This window comes from Paralichthys olivaceus, chromosome 23 (assembly GCF_024713975.1).
Source record: "Paralichthys olivaceus isolate ysfri-2021 chromosome 23, ASM2471397v2, whole genome shotgun sequence".
NCBI classification, from domain to species: Eukaryota; Metazoa; Chordata; class Actinopteri; order Pleuronectiformes; family Paralichthyidae; genus Paralichthys; species Paralichthys olivaceus.
This window is the reverse complement of record NC_091115.1, coordinates 6,431,165-6,451,489: the sequence shown is the minus strand read 5'-3', so window position 1 is coordinate 6,451,489 and position 20,325 is coordinate 6,431,165. Positions and strand designations below refer to the sequence as shown.

Sequence of the window (20,325 nt, the reverse complement as noted above, 5' to 3'; positions counted from 1 at the left end):
TGTGTCATGCTTTTGTGCTCAGTGTGCAGCCGTTACCATGACTTCAGCAGTGTGTGTGTGTGTGTGTGTGTGTGTGTGTGTGTTTCCTCATGGTGAGTCATCCCTGCACTGTGTATGTCAGGCTTTGTCACTGCTTGTCATCTCGAGCTTTGTTTTGAAGAGGTGATGGGTGGTCACTATGAGTTACTTGTTAAAGCAGACCAGCGCTGCCAGGCCAACACAGATTTTCCCCTTTTACATTGAACAGAACCATTAAGAGTTCCTGCTTTTAATCTTGGATACGTTTCTGTTTGGATTTTGCATATTCTGCCTGTGTCTGCGTGGGTTTTCTCTGGGTCCTCCAGCGTCCTCCCACATTTAAATTACATGCTGGTTGGGAGTAGTTTAATTGGAGACTCTAATGGCCTGTCCACACTAATAGGGGAAGTTTACTCTGTGTCCCGGCCTCTTGTCTGCACGTAAACAAAATGTCCCAACAATTTGAGATGTATTTAAAAACAAGCTCCAAAGTATAGATTAAAAAATTAATAATCTGTGTGTGCATGTACAACGAGAATTTTATAAACAATGATGTCCCAGTGTACTTTGCCCTCTATTGGTTTGTGTAATGAGCATTCCCAGAAAAAAAACCATGGTGGCTATGCCAGTTTGTGTGGTTTGTTCTGCAAATCTATTTAAAATTCAGGGTGACCCCTCGTCCGATGTCCGCCGGGTCCATCAAAAAGACAAGAGCCATTGATAATAGATGGATGGAAAGATGAACGGAAATAAAGAAAAAGAAGCTGAGAAAAGTGTCAGTGACTCATCAATTCTCATTCAAAGTAAATGTAGCTTCTACTCACAGAGCCTGTTAAAAGGACGTTTATGCGAAGTCAAATTTTGTTATTGCACCCTTGCTGCCGACCAGGTGTCCTTCTCCCTCTTGATTGCAATCCTCCAGCTCATTTGGCGACCATAAAACGCACCATTAGTTTTCTGCTACGGCAGCCCGCTAAGCCCATGTTGAGATAAACCTGCTTTGACATTGCCAAGTTTTTCAGCTCGCTTCACCTCCAAAGAGCACCAATGTCACAGAGAGAGGAAAAAAAAGACAAACACGAAGGTCCACACAGTCACGGACACGCTCTGGGAGAAAAAACTTTCACATTTCACTGAGATCTAATTGAATTTCCCCTCCGCTCTTATCGGCCGTCTTCTTTGGGATAGCATCTCACCTTTTCTGCAGGAGAGCCAGTGAACACAACACTGGACACTGCCTTGCTTTAACTTTATTTTTTTGCAGGAGAGTGAACACAGCGAAACAGTTTTTTTTTTTTTTTTTTTTACCCTTCACTTGAAAGCGATTTCACAGATGATGGGGTGACTGAAGTATATATAAGTGTGTGTGTGTGTGTGTTTCTGAGAGTGGTGACAGATAGCAGAGGACGTGCCAAAGAGTGAATAGTGTGCCTGATGGCAGGCCGCGCCTCTCCTGCCTCGGCTCAGTCGTCACAATAAACAGCCTTCTCTCTGTAGCACCGAGCGCTGGTGACAAATAAACCCTGTAGCGAGGGGAATAAATAACTTCACGCTGTACGTCTGTGCACATAATCTGCAGACTGTCTCCTCCAGAAAAATCGACTGCGTTAGTTGTTTGTTCCAACAGTTTAAAATGACCCGAGTTTACATTCATTTATTGCCAAGATGGGTAGTTATGTGATCGTCTCATAGGACAGTGAAATAAAAGATTTAGGAAGCTGAAGGCGTGGTGGGAACATGATATGGTTGATTGATCACTACTAGACGGGGATTTGCATCATGTCTTTTATCAGCTGTTGTTTAGAAGACACATTTTCAATGATTTATAGCAGGAAGTGCAAAGCTCACTGCAAAACACACTGCATTGCTTGTGGCTACTAAAAACTCATGTTCACCAAACTTTTAATGCAAATGTGAGTTTCTTCAGAGAATTAAAGTTTTTCATAATGTTCTTCAATATGTAAAACTTTCATTAGCGGGCAATAGACTCAGTCACGATTGTGTTTCCTCATTTGGCAATTGATAGTGATTAGAGTGTGGCTCGTTCTGCAATTTTCTGTCTGAACCTTTCCAAGCCAAAGAGGCATTCTGTTTTGTGTCCAAACCAAACTGAAACGTCACAGTGACAACAGGTTTTAACACAGGTTTTTACACGTTGGTCTTGTCAGGATTAAATTCCCTGACAAGACATAAGACAAGAGAGAGATCCTCTCAATTAGATCTCTGCAATAATTCTAATTTCCTCAAATTGTCCTTTAACCTTTCAGTCAGGAAACTCACACGTCAAGGACTCAACTCTTAGAACAATAACACACACTGAAGTTGTGGCTCCGCTTATATGTTCTGAGTAACAAATCTTTGTAAGCTTGATGCAGACTCTGGTAAAGCTCAAAAATCCCTCACAAAGCCTGAGATACATAACATTTGTGTTCATTGGGTGAACATGAGCACATAGGGTATTTATCATGAGAGGCTGGGTTAGTAGGAAGGAGGTAAATCATTGAGAGCAGACAGTGGTGGAGCAGAAAACGTTATGGTAAAGAAATAAAGATAAATTGTGGTTCTTGACTAAATGTCTAGACACACATACAAAACACACACTTGCTATCATACCCTGCCTTTTTTCTGTTCGACATAAATAAAATAAAATAGATTGAGTAAACTTTGCAGGAGTTTTATATAATTTTGTGCAAAGACGATCAGACCAAGATTTTTTAAAATTGTCATAATGGCTGCAGACAGCAATAGTGAAATTGCAATCAAGTGGCTATCATAGATATCATTCTCTCAGGCTTATTGCTATAGCCTTATATGTAGAGGCTGGTAATGTGTGTTATACCTGTAGTTTATCAAAACATGTGTGTGTGTTTGTCTCATGGCCTCCTGTATTATTGTTTAACAAGTCTGTAGCCACCACTGTGTTTGGCTGCGTTAATTATCCGGCTACACTTTGTTGAATCTGTTTGTGTGTGTGTGTGTGTGTGCTTACAGGCACAGAAGCCCACTCTTCACTGTGATACACTGAAGTGCTCACAATGTGTTTTATCAGATGTCAAATGTGCCATCTTGTCTCTTTATCTCCTCTTCTTGGATCAAACAGATCATCCTGTATGTACAGTACAGCTTTCACACTGACAGTGTTTTATATATATACATATATATATACTTCCTCAACTGACAGGAAAATGTGTGTGTGTGTGTGTGTGTGTGAGTGAGTGATCATCAGCAGGCTTTTAAGGTTGCTGAAGGTGAATTGCAGTGTAGGAAAGTGGATTGATGTTTTCAATATCCTTTATATTGGCCCTATTTTATAATATTAGAGTGCAGTATAAATGTCTAAAACCATATTACATTTCACCATGAATATATCAGTATATAAAACCTCATGACAGACTTGATTTCACTTTAGAAACAAATGGTTTTACAAAGATGTTAAACTCCCTCAATGCTTTTGCTATCTCCATTAATATAGCAGGAAAATAAGAGTTTTCTAATATATAGTGTCAGTGCCTAACAGCCTAAATAAAAGTCTTATGTAATAATTTACTGGTTGACTCAAAGCTGCACCACTCAATATTTGTATGATAACAAGCGCTCATATTGCTCATTTTAGTATTTTTAGCTAATATTTAGGCTTCGTAACAGATCGTACACTTCACACTCCTATAACAGAATAACAGAAAGTCATCCCAAAGTTCATGACAGGGACAGAATCGTGACCGAAACACCTCAGCTTCAAGTCTCAAAACAGACATATCTTAAATAAAGCTTTAATTCAAATAATATTACTGTGAGCTCAAGCAGACAAATATGGCTGACACAAACAGCTCATCAGAATAAACTCGCTGATTCCAAGTGAAGTGTCATTACATTTAAAAGTGTAATATCTGTTCAAGCTCGCCCACATGACTTGAATCAGCTCCCAGGAGATTCCAGATCACTGTGGGTGCTGTGGGTGACTCGTCCTCTCCTGTTTAATGAGTGTATGAGTAATAAGAATCACTTCGGTAGAAAGCACAGCATTAATGGTTTCATCTTGGTAAACACTGACTGTGGGTTATGTAACAACACTGACAAAAAAATTCAGGTTAAATTAATTTAGAGCTTGAAAAATGAAACATCACTATCTTACACCAGACGTCCTCTTCCACAACGATAAATGATTCCCTAAACTTGTCACGGGTGATCCCAGATTTACAGGGAACTCACCTCAAAGCAGTGGCTTTCTCAACTCTTTTGTTTCACTTTAATGTTCCTGTTGTAATCCTCTTGAGCGTGCAGCCAACGGGGCTGTCACAGTGGAGCTGACATCCTGCACCTTGATCAGAGCCGCCACGCAGTGAATTACAACAAATCAAATATTACACTTACTATGAATAGTCCGACGCTGATGCAAATTTTATATTACCCCTTTACCCTCCACAGATTAGCACGGTGGTGAAGGGGACAACTACGTTTTCTGTCTCTGCAGAATCAATTTGACAAGAGGGAGCTTTTCTGCATCTTCTGCAGTGTCAACTTTTATTATCACATTCCGCTTAAAACTTTATTTTTCAAATTGGATTTTGTTTTTCTTATCTGCAGCGTTATCATTTCCAAACTGATGCTGGTTAGAGAGCAGTTGACTCTGCACCCTCAGTTTGGACAAAAGCTTGAATAGCTGCTTGTTTAAAAGGAGAAATATTGTGTGCTCATATTCAGGTTCATAACTTTAACTTTTAGTGTTATCACTTTAAAGTTTTACTTGCTCTAATATTCAGAAAACACATGTTTTCCTCATACTCTCCACTGCTGCACCTCCTCTTTTCAATGCTTGGTTTTAGCTCCTGTCACTTTAAGATACCCCCTCCGATAACGCCCAGTCTGCTCTGATTGGTTGAAATGTTGTTCTGTGCTCTGTACCTGGCTTTGGCGTGAACTTATTGGCTGGACTTCCCACGAAACATTTCAGGAGCAATGTTTTCTCCTCTGGGAGTGAGTTCTTTGCTGCAGACTTTGTAAACATTTTTTTTTAACTCTGTAGAATTTTTACGTATAAGCCTATATTAAAAACTATGAGTCTGTCTTTAGATAAGTGTTCCGCGTTGCTTAAAAGAGCCACATTCAAAGAGGAGCTTGTTCATCATGATGCTGCCTGAGGATATTTTTATGTGGGATGTTAAAAAGGAAGAGAGCCAAATAAGGAAGAAACACAGTTTTTTCCCCCTGTCGGGTCAGATAATAGTTAATTAGCTTGGTAAATCATCAGGGTTGGGGGGGGAGAGGCTCATTGTTTGTTTCACTCACGAGGCGAAGCAGCTGCTGAATCCTTTATCCAGACATTGTTCTTGAACACAACCTTTCCTTTCCCCTGCTCTCTGTCAGGCGGCAATAAAAAGCTGCCATGAGGTATAAAAATAGCTTCGTCATTCTTACTCGTAACAAGATGTGAATGAGGAGCAGCGAAGAAAGTGTCAAATGGATGAAGGTAAATGACAGTCTGAGTTAGGCTTTTAGGAGCTGGACACACTGTACATGGCAGTGTGAGGTTTTTTATCAGCAAGAGGAAGTCAATCACTGCGAAGTCTGGTTCCCAGATTGTCAATTCAGGGTTTTAAATAAAGTTAAGTAAATGTCTTATTACTGCAGATATGACAGATGAGCTGTCATAACATCCTCAGCTTGCCAAGCAAACCGATGCCAGACTCCTCTTTTATTGCTTCAGTACTTGGTGCTGTCGACTGGTCACATGAACTGGACCTGAATTCATGAATCTGATGACTGAAATCAAATGCGACTGGAGACTTGGGTTTGACACCGATGAGTTGTGACTTCACTTGGTCTCCAGACTTTGGACTTGATTCTGATGAGTTGAAATCATCCCCAAGTTATAAATAAAGTGTGCAGCCAAGCAACTCTTCCTTTTCAAGCTGTCAATCACATTGGAAGAGAGCGGAGCGTCTGAAGCCGCACCAGCAGACAGACAACAGAGAAAACCTGGGATTATCAAATTGGAATGGGAGAATATGTTGGAAAAAGGAAAACGTTTGCTGCAAAGATTATAACTGTAATGTTGTCAGAGTAATATCATACGACGGTCCACCTGCCAGTTTAACAGTCGGGTCCAAATTGAAATACTCCAACATCTTTTACATGTTTTAAGACGAATGATTTGGATAGACATTCATGGTCCTCGTGACTTTGGTGATCCCCTGACTTCAGAAATCGTTAATCCTACAAAATGGATTGAGGGGGGGGGGCATAACGATTTGGATTTAACAACCGATACTTGAGTCTCCAAATAACGTAATCAGCAGTCAATCAGTTCTTGATAGTGTGATGAGGGAAGACACATCGCTCATCTTTATAGAAAATGTATGTTTGATACTCAACAATACAAAACTGATAGATGACGTCCTGTGACATTGAAATTTGTCTTTATAATTTCAATCCTTTAAGTACGACCTATACATCTCTGCAGCACTTTCCCCCTGCTACTCTCTCTCTCTCCATCTTTTCTCTATGTCTCTTGCTGCCTCACTCTTTATTTTACCCACATCCTTGGGCAACGGCTTTTGAAGAGATTCAACTTGAAATCCTGCCTTGCATATTTCACGAGCCCAACCTGTTTTTATGCCCTGCGCTCTGTTGTTGCTGTAAAGATGTTTCATTGACACACGGAGGGCTGCCTGTGGTTATACCGGTCCGTGTGTATAGACTTGAAATATGGTATGTGCAAGCAGTTTGTCCCTGAACCGTTTTGGGTGAATATCCTTGTACCATCTTCAAATTCAACACCATAAATAAACACAGAGCTTTTTTTACAACAGGAGGCAAGAAGCGCTTTCTGCCGTTTCTTGTTTTGTTATCTCACTGGCCTTCCATAAAAGAACACACTCCCTGCATGAGGTTTTAGCAAGAACCTGAATCTCTGCTTAGACCAGTCGACATGGAACTCAGTCCTCCTCAGTTCACTCCTGGTGCTCAGAATATATATAGAACACAAGTACAAGCTGCTACTTCTAGTTTATACTCCTCTCTTTGTCCTCCTCTTATGCTATGGCTTTGCACCCGAGTGATCACAGTATCGATTGGTTTCTCTATAACCGACCTATGATTTTATGATTGATCGCGTGTGGCGAGCAGAAAGAGGATGTTCGACCCACACATCACTGCATGTGGGGACTTTTTCGACAAAAGAAAGGATTCCGTTTCTCAATAATCATTTCTAACCCTTCAGCCCTAGACAGATCACTTTTATAAATGTTTCAAAATCCCCTTTCCACTAGCACGCTTTAAGTTACATGTAGAGTAGAAGCCTTCAAAAACACGTGACTCATCCAGTGCCCATCTCATGACTTAAACATGTCATGGCTATATTTGTTGATCATTCTACCCTAAAGCTTCTGCTGATGTGGCTGCTACTCTGCAGCTCTCTGGGGACAATATGAACAAAGCAATGTGAAAATGGCTCCTCTGTGACTTTGTGGAATTATATGGTCTCTGCTTCGAAACAAGGCTCTTATAGGAGCGATGTTGCCGCATGAGTGTGTGTAGCTGATGCATGTTTCCATTTGACCTTGATCGTGGGGACTCAGACGAGACAAATTGATTTTCATCTGTTGATGAATGATGGCGTTTAAAGAGAGATATATCATTTTGTTATCTCTGGGTGATAATTTCTTGATTACTTACAGTTTCCCATGTACTACATCATACAGACCTCTCAATGTGTACTTTTAAATCACTGGAAATATGTAGTTTGGTTTTAAAGGTAGCCTACAGCTCCCATGTAGCCTGTATGTTGTTTTTTGCTTTAATTGGACACAGTATATATCAAAAGTGAATTAGCTGGTCAATGTGTGTTTCTTGGAGAATAATTTATACTTGATATAAAAACGACTGGCAACATGGATTAAAAGACAACAATGTTCTTGCGATGGTACTGGGATGAAATGGGTGCAGACACTAACGTTCTCAAAGGATGACTCCTATTGATTTTGGTGATCTTTCCTTTAACCTTGTGGTGACCACAAGGTTTTGTGCATGAAATGCCTCAAGAATTATTTAATGGATTACCATGAAACCTGGAACGCACGTTATGCCCCCCCCCCTTAGGATTTACAGAGCACTCACATGTACACGTTGCTTTAACGATTGACTCTGTCCAACCATGCACTTGCTGCTGGCACGATCGTCTTAAAGACAACAACCAACAGGTTCCCACTCGGGACACACAACTGCTTTAAAAAAAGCTACGAGAGCAATGTTCATTTTTCGGCTTCATAGGTTGGTTTGATGGATGGATAAGTAGATATATAGAAAGAAAGAAAGATAAGTAAATAGATGGATAGAAATAAAGATAACTAATTTTAGCATTTGAATGCACGATACAAAGATGAAGTGAACCAAACATTAACATGCACCTGCTAAACATTAGCATCCTAAACTATTAATTCAACTCACACTCAGGGACTCTTACAGCAGTCGTGACCGCTCAATGTCATATTGTATTTCGAGTTTCTTCCTCAGCTACTGTAAATGCATGTTTACAGGGAGGTTAAAAAGGGTGAAGTGGTAGATTAGAAGCAGAGGGGGAGAGAGAAGGAGGCCATTATTGTACATACTCTTTCTGATCACTAACAATGAAGAAAAATGACTCAACTTGACCCGGTGATTAGAGAGAGCTGGTGCTTTTTTGATGCTAATTTGCTCAAGGCTGACATTGTGCATTTTAATAGCGGTAGCGTTTTCTTTATTAGGAGTGAAAACTTTTGGAATGAACTGTAAAGAAAATTGCAGCCTGAACAGAAACCGTTGTCAGGGCAGCAGAGTTGTATTGTATATGGAATTCAGCAGAGAGAGACTGAAGTGGATTACCTAAAATGCTAAGTCTTCTTTACCTATGACTTTTAATTCAAGAGGGATTGAGGGAAACAACGCAGCGTTATATCACGGTTACAGAAAAGAAATCACACAAGGGTATTCAAAACTTCTTTTTGCAATCTGAAATCTTTTTCCCCTCTCTACAGACACTGATGAATTTCAAATACACTCGGGTGATGCATTCAAATCAAATATTACACTGAAAAACCGAGCCCATACATCACCACCTCCATGCATCGGAGGAACGAAATCTGCTCATTTATGCAGAAGCTCGTGCTCCACAGTCTGCCCTTGTGTTCCGCCTGATGAACTGATTAAGTCTCAATGAGGGAGGGCTGCGAGAAACAGATATAGGGGAAGCAGGATTGGGAAGAGGGATTTAGCATGAGTGGCAAGACGAGTGATTCCTGCTTGGTTTGAAAGAGGAATGGCTTTGCAATCAAAGATTCTTCGTCACTAACATTCCAATCTGTGTCTAACATTGGAATAATACGCCCACTACTTTCTCATGCAAGATATAATAACAGTCATCAGCGTCTCCGGGGATCTCTGACTTCTGCTGATGCAGTTATTCTCACATAACGCCATCTTCAGCAACTCCGTGGCTGCGGTCCACCAGAGGATAGACCCCTTGAACCCCACATGGACCGTGGGGTTCATCGCCGCTGCTGCACACCTCCTCGGTGATGATGCAGCAGAAGCTCAAGGTTAATGAAAGTCTAAGCGGCCCGTGGTGACCGAGTACACATGAAAACTGTAATCAGTGAATCTCCTATATAAAGATAGCGGTCTTCAAGTTTGATGATCAGGGGCTGTAGTCAGCTATGGGACTGGATCTTATCAGTATTTTACCCTCACATCTCCCGCAGCTCCTGAAAATGTGCTTTTGGTCCACTTTTATGTGCTGAGAAAAAAGTATTGATATTTCTCTATTTAGCATTTATTTATTTTTTATGAGCCAGTCTCAATTGGTTTGAAATATCAAAATAAATGTTTGTGCTAGTTTTGCTCCATTTTTAAATGTCTTGGTCCAAATGTCCAAAATGTCTGTGAAAACCCATATTCCAGACTTCAAAGCATCACTTCAAAACCCCTGTGAGTGACAGCAGAGATGCCACGTCCATGTTTTCTTCAGTCTTTGATGCTTCATGTGAGAAGCACTGAGTTGATGTCTGTCAGACGTTGTTGTTGCTGCTGTCCAGCTGCACCTTTCTGCAGCAAGAGTAATGGATGAGAGTGACGAGGACGCAGCATCTTTAAAATGCTTCTCCCTCACGTTGTTTTGCTGGGACTCAAAAATGGAGCACGGCTGCATCTGAGCCACTCAGGAGGCTTTTTAGAGAGAAACTAAGATGGTCACGAGGCCTGTAGCTGGCCTTTACTTGCTGCGGCTCAATTACTGCTGGTCACTTTTACAGTTCAGACAGAAAGTTGCGACCAGCATCACCACAAGCCGAACAAACAGCGCATTCCTAAGAGGCAGGTATAGAACAGCCACTGCAAGTGAATACAAATAAAGCAGATCAGAAACTGTCTACGAGCACATATTCATTCAGTACTCAGCACATGTGTTACATCCCGGTAATGCTAAGTAACACATATGGTTCAATTAGATTTAGAGAATGCATGGATGGAAATTCTGTATTGTAACAAGCAGAATAAATCCTCTTCTATATAAATAAAACACACACACGAACCTGGACTGTTAGCTATCATGCCAGAAAGAGCAGGAGACATAAACGGACACCGTAATTATATTCTGGAAGGTTGGAACGCATGCTGCACTCATCCATCCTCAGAACTGACATATGTAAAAAAAAAAAAAAAAAAATGGAGGAGGGAGGCAGTGTCCAAGGCTCGTCTCCGCCTCGTCAATCACGTTGTCACCTGGAACCACTCAATCTCCTTAAACCCGGTGGAGGACAGAGTGGCAGGAAGGGTGAGTGTGTCTGTGTGTGTCAAAATGGATGAAAGAAATTGTGGCGTTGGAGGAAAGTAGAGGCGTGGTCGAGCTCATGCACAAGTATGCTGTACATGCATATGCATACATTCGTTACCAGTGACTGCATTCACCTTATATGGTGATTTATTTATGTCCTTGCAAATAATCCCCTTTATCCCCTTTTTTAGGTTATCAACAGTATGCAGAACTTTTTTTTATCAGAATTTGACTTAAATCCCACCTATTGGTTGTCAGATTATCTCTATCACTATAAGTGCTTCAGCAAAATGCAAATAGGCGTGACGCGCTACATTCAGACTTGCAACATGGAGCGGAAAACATTGCGTACAGTGACGACTCGCTACAGAACGACTCCCTTCCTAATCGAAGTCTTCTGTTTTTCCGAGCAGGACTATTTTTCGCACAAGGAAAGGAGCTCACCTGCAAACTGAGTGTCGAGGCAGCAGACTTTATTTCTCTATTCATTATTCATTACTCGTACAAGCTCTATTTTAGATGGAGCAGACCCAGCTATACCCCCTGCTAAAGATACTTTCTCCTCAAATGTGCTGCCATGTGCAATGAATATGAGAAGTAAGCCTCTTGTGCAGAAAGTAGACAGGATTTCTGCAGTACACAATTCTGTTTGAATCAGACTGAAACACACACACACACACACACACACACACACACACACACACACACACACACACATGGCTAGAAAAGGATATAAGCAGACGTATAGATTGACACACTCTTTTATATAAGACAGCACTTTTTTAGCCGCATGCACACATAATTGGGTGGGCATGTATAGAGGTTACCCCCCCCTTCATGTTGACTTTTTCACTTGTCTCTGCAACTTTGGCAAACAAGCAGATTTGTGCTGTTAAGACTAAAAGTTTGTCCTCGATGTGAAGCCTCCTCCTCCTGCTCTGGGGAGAATCAAGCTGATTTTCTACCGCAGCACTCTGCATATGGCAGAGTGGATGTCCTGATTTTGTGCTCGTTGACTCCAATCTTATCACCATATCCCAAAAAATAAAAATACAACCCTTATCTTAATCTGGATAAAAACAAGCCCAGCTGTTATCACGGCCACTGTCAACGAGTGTGTAAAACCTGGTGTGAATCCAATGTGAACATTCAGACCAGGGGTGGGGCCTGAGCTGTCAGATTGCTGGCCCCATCTGAAATCTGATTGGCCCTTGAAGTGCCCATGTCATGTCAGTAGTATTTTATTAAAATAAACTTTTAGTCAGTCATGACTAACTAAATATTACAATCTGCTTGCTTAAACAAGGAACATATATACAAAATATATTCAATGATGTGTGTCTTTGTTCCAAGCTGCAGACCAATCAGTAAACAAGGAATTATCTAAATGTCACTGAATCAGGAATGGTGCATGGATGCTGGACCCCACTGTGTAAATTGTGGCCCCTTTATGGCTCCTGATTTAGACAAATCATAGATCTGCCACTGATTGTGACTCATTTGGAACTTAGAACCTGATTCATTTGTGCATGAACGATTTTCATTTCAACTCATTACTCTTTTTAAGTCTTTTGCTTTCATTTAAATATGAGGATAACTGCAATTTCTCTCCTAGAAGGTTTATCCTTGAACTCATTTAACAAAAGTGACAGAAAAAGTCTTAAAGGAAATCTATGAGAAAATAAATCTTGAGAAACAAGTTCAAACCCTTTTTACTTAATCACCGTTGCACTAGAATGTGGAGACCGGACCCAAGCCCTTCGAATCCTGACAGGTCCCAACAGGTCCAGCAGCCTCAGGCTGGGTTTGAATGAAAACTTTGAAATTATTTTTGAGTTTGGGTCGGAATGGTCAGGTTGTTTGGTTTAATAACTGAAATTTATAGCTGCACGTGCCTGTAATCTGGGAAAACATCCGGCTCGGGTCGAAAACTGAATGCAGCCTATCAAAATATACAGTGGTGGTGGTGAAGGTTGTATTGTTAGTTGTTAGTTAAAGGAATGATCCCCTTGAGTGTTGAAAAGATGTGGCGGCAGGGGGTTTCACAAAGCCCTCTGGCAGTTTAAGTACATCCTTATAGCTCCTTAAACACAGAAGCAGACTCTTAATGTTTGTTACAGCCATCAGCTGACACGTTAGAAAGGACAATATTGCAAATGATTTACAATACGCTGACAAACTAGAGAAGACGGTGCAGTAAACAAGTCAATAGATCAAGATGCTCCCAAACTAACAGCTGACATTTGTTGTCTCTAAAGATTTGGTGTTTTCACACCAAACGCCAGCTCTCTCGAGTAGATACACTTATATATAGAACATGAAACATTGCGTGAAATACGCACAGATGAGTTTGTCACTGCCTCATCTTTAATGGCCGACTAGAATAAGACACTGGAAGAGATAAAGACAGGTGGGATTTAAGCATCTTTTTGCACCAGAAAATACAAGAAAGAAGGTGAAGAGAAAGAAAGAAGAGGAAGAACAAGTCTCTAGCTGGTCTTTAGGATCCGATCAAATTAAAACACTGCAACAACACCTTCCCTCTGTGTTTCAGGTCGCACCTTGTGTTGTTATTACACCATAAAAAACTGCCACCTCCCACACTAACACTCATACAGCCTCCATTCACCTAAACACAAGAGCACATATGGTCTGAAAGACTTATTGTATTAGTGCATGACCGTCCCCCATGTCTCTGTGTGTCTGTGTGTGTGTGTGTGTGTGTAGGCGTGAGTCACAATGGGCTGTCAACCTTCTTGTTTTTTCACATTTTCTCTTCTGAAGATTTTGTTGAAATAAATAATCGCTTTTGATCTTTTTTCTTTTTGCACACTGTGGTTTTGCTGTTCGCTGTTCTGTGCTGTGCATTTTCCTCGTTTACCATTGTCTGTCAGTGTGCAGACAGACAAGAGAGGCAGACAGGACAGAGCAGGTAGACAGGTGAACTGGCCCTGCACACAGAGTGACACATTACACAGGGTCAACTTCTTACCACTAACCCAGGCAGCGTGGAGAAGAGGTCAGAGCTCACCACGGATGCAGCAGCAACCTCACTCTGCATTTTCTCCTCCTTTCTGCAGCGATGACCTTCCTCCAGGATCGTCTAAGGGGGAGGAAGGGAAGGGAGGAGAGGGGGAGCTGCAGAGTGAGGCCCATTCACAGCCAGAACCTGAACCAGAACTACAACCAGAACCACAACCACAGCAGCAAGAGACTCGGCCACAGACTCCACCGCCACAGCCGCAGTCAGAGCCAGAGCCGGAGCCACAGCCCGAAATCAAACCTCAGCCTCAACCCGAACCAGTACCCCAGCCCGAACCGGAGCCCGAGCCTCAGCCTCAAGTCGAGACTCAAAGCGAGGAAGCCGTACAGGACGCACCTGAACCCCCTTCACCATGCGGAGAAGTGCAGCCTGCGGGGGAGCAAGAGGACCAAAAGTCGGAAGACGTTGCCGAGGCGAAGAGAAAGCAAGAGGGAGAGACAGAGGCCGAGCGGCGTGAGGGTGAAGCAGCTCAGGAGCAAGAGGTGGAGGAGGAGGAGGAGGAGGAAGGGGGAGGCGCTAAAGGAGGTGGGGCGGCCAGGAGGGCCAGCCTGCACCACACGGCCTCGCCCATGAGGGTGCAGCGCAATGGCGCCGGCTCGCACACGGCCACGTCCGACTATGAGCTCTCGCTTGACCTCAAAAATAAGCAGGTAGGGTTGTGTTGGGGGGGATGAGGGACGGGGTTGGGGGAGGGGCGGAAAGTACAGTAACTTGGCTTGTGTGTTTTGTACGTCTTGTGGTCCGACATGTTCGATGTTTGTGTCGGAGGAGGTTTGTTTTGGAGGAAGAACTGCTGTTTGATGGGATTTTCTTTAAATTAGTTTTTGTAGTATTGATCCTTATTGGCTCTTTTTGACGACCCAAACTGTAATTCCTCTTCATCATCATCATTAACCAGCATTATCATAATCGCCATATCATCATTTCATCAACATCTTCACTTGGTTCCGTCTTTCATTAGAGTTGGATTGTGAATGTGCGTGTTTGGCAACTTAATATAAATTGGTATTTTAAAGCTGTGCTGTAATTTTCTGAGATTAGAGAAACTCATGTTCATCAGGTTCAGGATTCTGTTTCAGCAATGATGCATATTTACACATACACACAAGATCAAATGAAGACACTGTCCAAACAAACTGATTTTGTATCTGCATGTCTTTTCTTTGCTGCTGGACGATGAAAATCTAAACGCATGTGACTGTTTACTTTGTCTGACACTGACGTGTCCATGAACTGTGACTGTATCTGTACATGTGTCTCCCATGTTCTCACGTCTGTGTTCTTCATCAGGGGCTGGGAAATCATCTGCATTGCATTGTCGTCTCCATATCGAGAACCATTAACCATTCGCCATCCATTTTCATTATCATCCATTTAACTGACATCCTCCAGTCCGTGGACCGACGACCAGGTAAGGCAGCAGAGCTTGGGTCCAACATGAGGGGCTCCAAATCTGCCCCCCCCCCCCTCGGTCAGTTCTCTGGGACCGGCACTTCAATTTTTACGAAGGTTGAATAACAAATAATAGATAAGATCAATGGTTTAAAGGGGCAGTGCACTGATTTTACACTTTCATTACACTCACAGCCATAAAAACTTTCATCAAGGTTATCGCAGCTCAGACTTGAAATCTAGTTAAGTTTACATCACAAACAGGAAGTGTAAAGTGTCGATTCAAATAATAATAGTTATTAGTAAAAGTTGCATTATGGGAAATATAGGATCCAGTGTTTGTGGGATTATCTGCCTCATATACTTTTTTTTCCCGAAATGGTTAATTGTTCGAGCATGTTTGGTTTTAATTAGTTATTTGATTCGTTAGCATCTGGGATGTTTTGGCTTCATTTGTGAATGGTGGGAAGAAGTTGAGACTTGTCTTTATATACAGTCCATGACACAGTCACAAGCCTCTGGTGCTTCAATTACAAGTTCCCCAATTTTATGAGACAGCAACAATAATACTTTAGATTAATTTCCCCAAGGTCAAATGCCAAACTTTGGCAGATTCCAGCTCCACAACTTTATTGATTTGTCTGTTTTGAAAGGCTGCAAATGAAATATTTAGATTATAGATTTTTTTGGGGGACAAAACAAGTTGAGTTCTGTAAGTTTATAGCTTTAAATCTATAGTTAAGTGTTTCTCAGCCTCAGGGCACCAACACAAAGTGTGAAGCAACATTTGTACAGATGCGACACAGTCAGTGTAATGTGAATTGTGTCTATATTGCTTTAAATCCAGTAAATGAGAAGAAACAGAAAAGTGCAGAAGTTTTATCGTTGATATTTACCACAATCCATTTTCCGAGCGACTAACCTTCAACGTTTATGAATCTGAGTGAGATGGTTGTTTAATGTCAACCTGTCAGATCCAGTTTTGCTCAGGTTTGACTTCATTTCCTCACTCATCACTTCTCCAAGGTTCTTTTAACCTCAGCTCCTAACGCGCGGCTCCCTCTCACCTCCATTTACACTCTTTTCCTCACTCGTTCACTATCTCCCTGTCAACGATGCTGGAGATACGCAATCAGCTAGATTGATCTTCCGTCCGAACAGCTGGGGATGCAGGGTCTTGATGGATCTACAGATCAATGTCAGGGTAATTGGATCTGTGGGGTGATACCTTGATTGCTGGTCGAGATCCACATGACCAAGTGCTGGAGCTTGAACTCACTTTAACTTGGTTTAAATTAAGACAATTTTTCAGTTTTAAATAACCTTTTAAACCAGAAAGCTGGTAAATCTTTGCATTCACGTTTCTGCTCTCGTGCCACAGGGAAAATGTTTTACATAACATTAATATGTATTTCTGTGTTTCTAGAGTTCAGCTGAATGCATTAACACTGCAACAGCAAAAATGTTGAGGTTGTTCGCCTTCCTGTCGAAGGAGTCGCCTCTCTGTTTGAACTCTCAAGTTACTTAGTTAGAAAAACAACTGTGTTAAATGGTCATGACAAAGTCTTTGTGGAAAATAACAGTAATAATATAACAACATTAAATAATATTAAAACACTTTCTGCTCAACCTCCACATTGTTGAATATAACAAGCAGAGAATAGTTGCCAGCTTATAATTTGAATAATTAAACTTGAAATCAGAAGAAACACACTAAAAAGGTTTTTCTCCAATCCCTGGTCAGAACTTCGTTTTGTCTCAAGATCCAAAACCTTATTGTCCAATAACGCAGGTAATAATGAACATTTATTTTTCACTGGTGTGTGGCACACAAATAAAAACAACATAAGAAGCCGCAAGACATTTCCCAGAATAAGATTTCAGAAAAATAGAAAAAAACTGCATAGAAACAGGAATGAAAATGTAAATTGCTGCAAACCTGCTCAGCTAAATGAGTCCTCAAGTTCCTCCTTGAGCTACATAAGTTTCCTTAAATTAATCAGTGTTTCTCAGACTATCTGCCATTTGATCTAAACTCTCAGTCACAATTTTGTTTGTTTGAATGAGATCACTCATTAGAATTCTATTTTCTTTCATAAATACAAACTTTATTCTGCGTCAGAGTCAGTGTTCAACAAACTACTGACCTTTTACGGTCACCGACTTTGGTCACGGATGTATCAGCTAAACGGATCTGCAATTGTCATCCTCATTCTGTAATACAGTCAGCATTAGCCGTGTCCCAGTTTTGCTGTTATATAATCATCTCATTAATCATGCAGATGTTTCTGTGCTGTGAGAAAGTGTGCATGAGCATGAACGCTGATAATTGCAGCTTTGCATCTTGCCCCCGTATTTCTGCAGCATGAGAGATTTGCTGTTTTTTTATGCTGCTGCACATTTTAAGGTTGAAACCCCATGAATCAGGATTTTAATCAGTATCATCTTCTCATGGAACTGTGGAATTAAAAACAAATAAATCGCTGTTTGACTTAGTTGGTATTTAACTGGCATTTGAAAAAGATGAGTTTCATCAAAATTGTCAAAGCTACTTGTAACTCATAAATAGAGAAATACTTAAATATTAAAAATCCAAATTTATTAGGAGGTGAAGTTATGAGCTTTACTTTTAAAATAAAGCCCAGTTTGACGAGTAAATTGTAGTAGAATAAGGTATCACAGGAATTTCTCTTATATGGTACGACAGAAGAGATTATTATAGTATAGTATTAATAATATTATAGAATTATTACCTCAAATTTCCAAATCATAACCGCCTGGGACTTCAGGGGGTTTAAAGACTGATGTATTTGCCTTTAAATGTTTACATGTTCATTTGGTGCTCCCTTTTCCATCCTTTTCCTCTAAATAGCATCTTGCAATATCTATCTTTACTTTTCAAATCTCAAACCAAGACTTAAATCTCTCATCACAAACATTCTCCAGCCTTTCAACACCTACTGTACTGTAAAGTCTCATCCCACTTTGCACCTGGTTGTTTCCCACCCTTCCCTCATTCAAAAGGGGAACATGGTGAGGTCAGCGTGGTGCTAATCTGCCTGTCAAAATCCATTTAGAGACCCTGGTGGAACAGAGCCGTGCCATCCATGTGTCTCTGTCAAACCACTGTGTCTCTGGAATAATCTCGCTCCATCTGCACTTAGTGAAGTAATCAGTGTTAGGATTGACAGTGGGCTAATGGGGGGCTGCCACTCTTGGAATGGACTTGCATCCCGCCAAGTTCTTCTTTGCCATATTGTCCTTCTCCCTTCTTCTCTCTTCTTTTATGCTTTATTCCTCCGTTCATCGTGTCTCAGCTCGACACGGTGGCCGGAATTCCACCTGAAGTGCAAAGTGTATCAGATATACACTGATAAAGAAAGCAACGTGACCCAAATGCTTTATTCATCATCCCCGACCTGCCTTACACAAAAGCCAAAACAAGCTCACCTGCCTCGTTTAATCAAACGCTGCCTCACTGACGACCCTGTCTTGCGTCCAAGGGTACCTCTGCAGTGAAACTCTCTGCCGAATTTGTTTTGATGATGAGGGACACCTTTCTGAGAACTGAGGACAATCATATTACATTTTGTGCCCGTCTTTTTAAAAACAGAAAACTACAAAGTCTATTTTGATGAGCAGTCGAGCTAACCTTGTCGTCGAGTAGACACGGTGAAGCCACAGAACAATCCAGTTAAAAAAGTAATGAATATTCAGACAGAGTTCAGCCAGTCTGCTGAGAAGCTGCCACCAGCAGACACAGTAGTTCTCCAAACCACAGTTCTATTCAGGAAAATACCTTAATATTCTCAGTATGTCTCACTTTGCTCACAAAGGCTCTGCAGTGAACTGTAAATGGAGCAGATAAGATGGATTTTCAGTGTCATTCCACTTTTCTAAAAAGCTTTGTATGTGATTTCATTCCTCTAATGACAATCAGAGGGACTGCATCTTGTTGAAGTCACCACTTATCACTAATGGCATTACAGCCCATCAGTGCCTCTTTGCAGGAGTTCATCTGAGGTGGCTGTGGTGACTTTGTCTGAGACTAAAGCGAAAGAAGATTAGCGGTTGAAAGTCACATTTTGATCCTCCGTGGGCGCAGGAACGATTCGCTCAATTGCTTTTGAATACACAGGAAGGGTATTTTACTTGGACCAAATTAATCCTCATGTACAGTTCACCCTGACACAAGAAGCCAGCTCAAATTCTTAAGTGAACACAGAGGGAGGGAGCAGCAAGGATTTCTATTTCCTCGAATTTGGCATGCTATTTTTAATTTGCATTCCTAAGCAGCATATTTAGAACATGTACCTCTTTTTATGTCGTTGAAATGACAGAATGGGATACCTCTATTCTTTCTAAGCTCAAAACCTCCTCCACACTTGTGCCCTTGATGGAGTTAGAACAGAAACCGAATTGTATTCATTGATTTAGCCTGAATGAAAAGGATTTCAAAGTGACTCAGGAAGATAAGCACTTTCTGGGCACTTCTAAAGATACCCACACCCCGATTGTTCTGGGAAACTCAATGAGGTTTCATCTAGTGTTTGAGCTGCAGCCAGATGAGGATGGCTATTTTATACCTCTATCTATTTCCCACAGCATTTGAGCAATTTTTCACAGGCAAGATTAATGGCTTGTTCAGTTTCAGACGATTTCAAGTTGCGTGGAGGACCTCTCCATGGAATTCACAGAGATTATGAGTTCTATTTGCTGAGGAAATGAAAAGTTTGTCCAAATGCCATGAGTCAGGCTTTACTACTGTGCTCCCTCTTTTAAACTGTGGCATTGACCAGACTGTATATAGTTCCAGTACAAACATCACAAGACAAGCTTGTAAAATACAATTACTGAACCATCTGAGAATATTGTTATTTGAGTTAGTGGACTTTAATATCTGAACTGTGCCTGCTCCTTGCAAAAATTGGATTTCACAACCGCCTCCATCCCCTGTAAACTGCATTTATTTCCTCCTTTCCACAACAATTATCCCATTTCCTATTAACCCCATTCATTCCATCTACGCTGCTATTCCACTCATACATGTTCATTTTTCATGCACCCC

General features: G+C 41.2%; 1 protein-coding gene across 4 annotated transcripts in view; it reads left to right on the top strand.

The window, feature by feature from the left end:
* iqsec3a (IQ motif and Sec7 domain ArfGEF 3a) overlaps positions 1–20,325 on the top strand; it is an 81,311-nt gene that overhangs the window by 27,095 nt on the left and 33,891 nt on the right. For 2 of the 4 annotated variants that reach the window (XM_069520287.1, XM_020092394.2), the window contains exon 3: positions 13,903–14,515. In XM_069520287.1, the coding sequence (XP_069376388.1) occupies positions 13,903–14,515 (613 nt within the window). Of the gene's footprint in view, positions 1–13,902; positions 14,516–15,149; positions 15,277–20,325 lie in introns of those variants that run through there. The other 2 variants (XM_069520289.1, XM_069520288.1) reach the window with 1 other exon arrangement.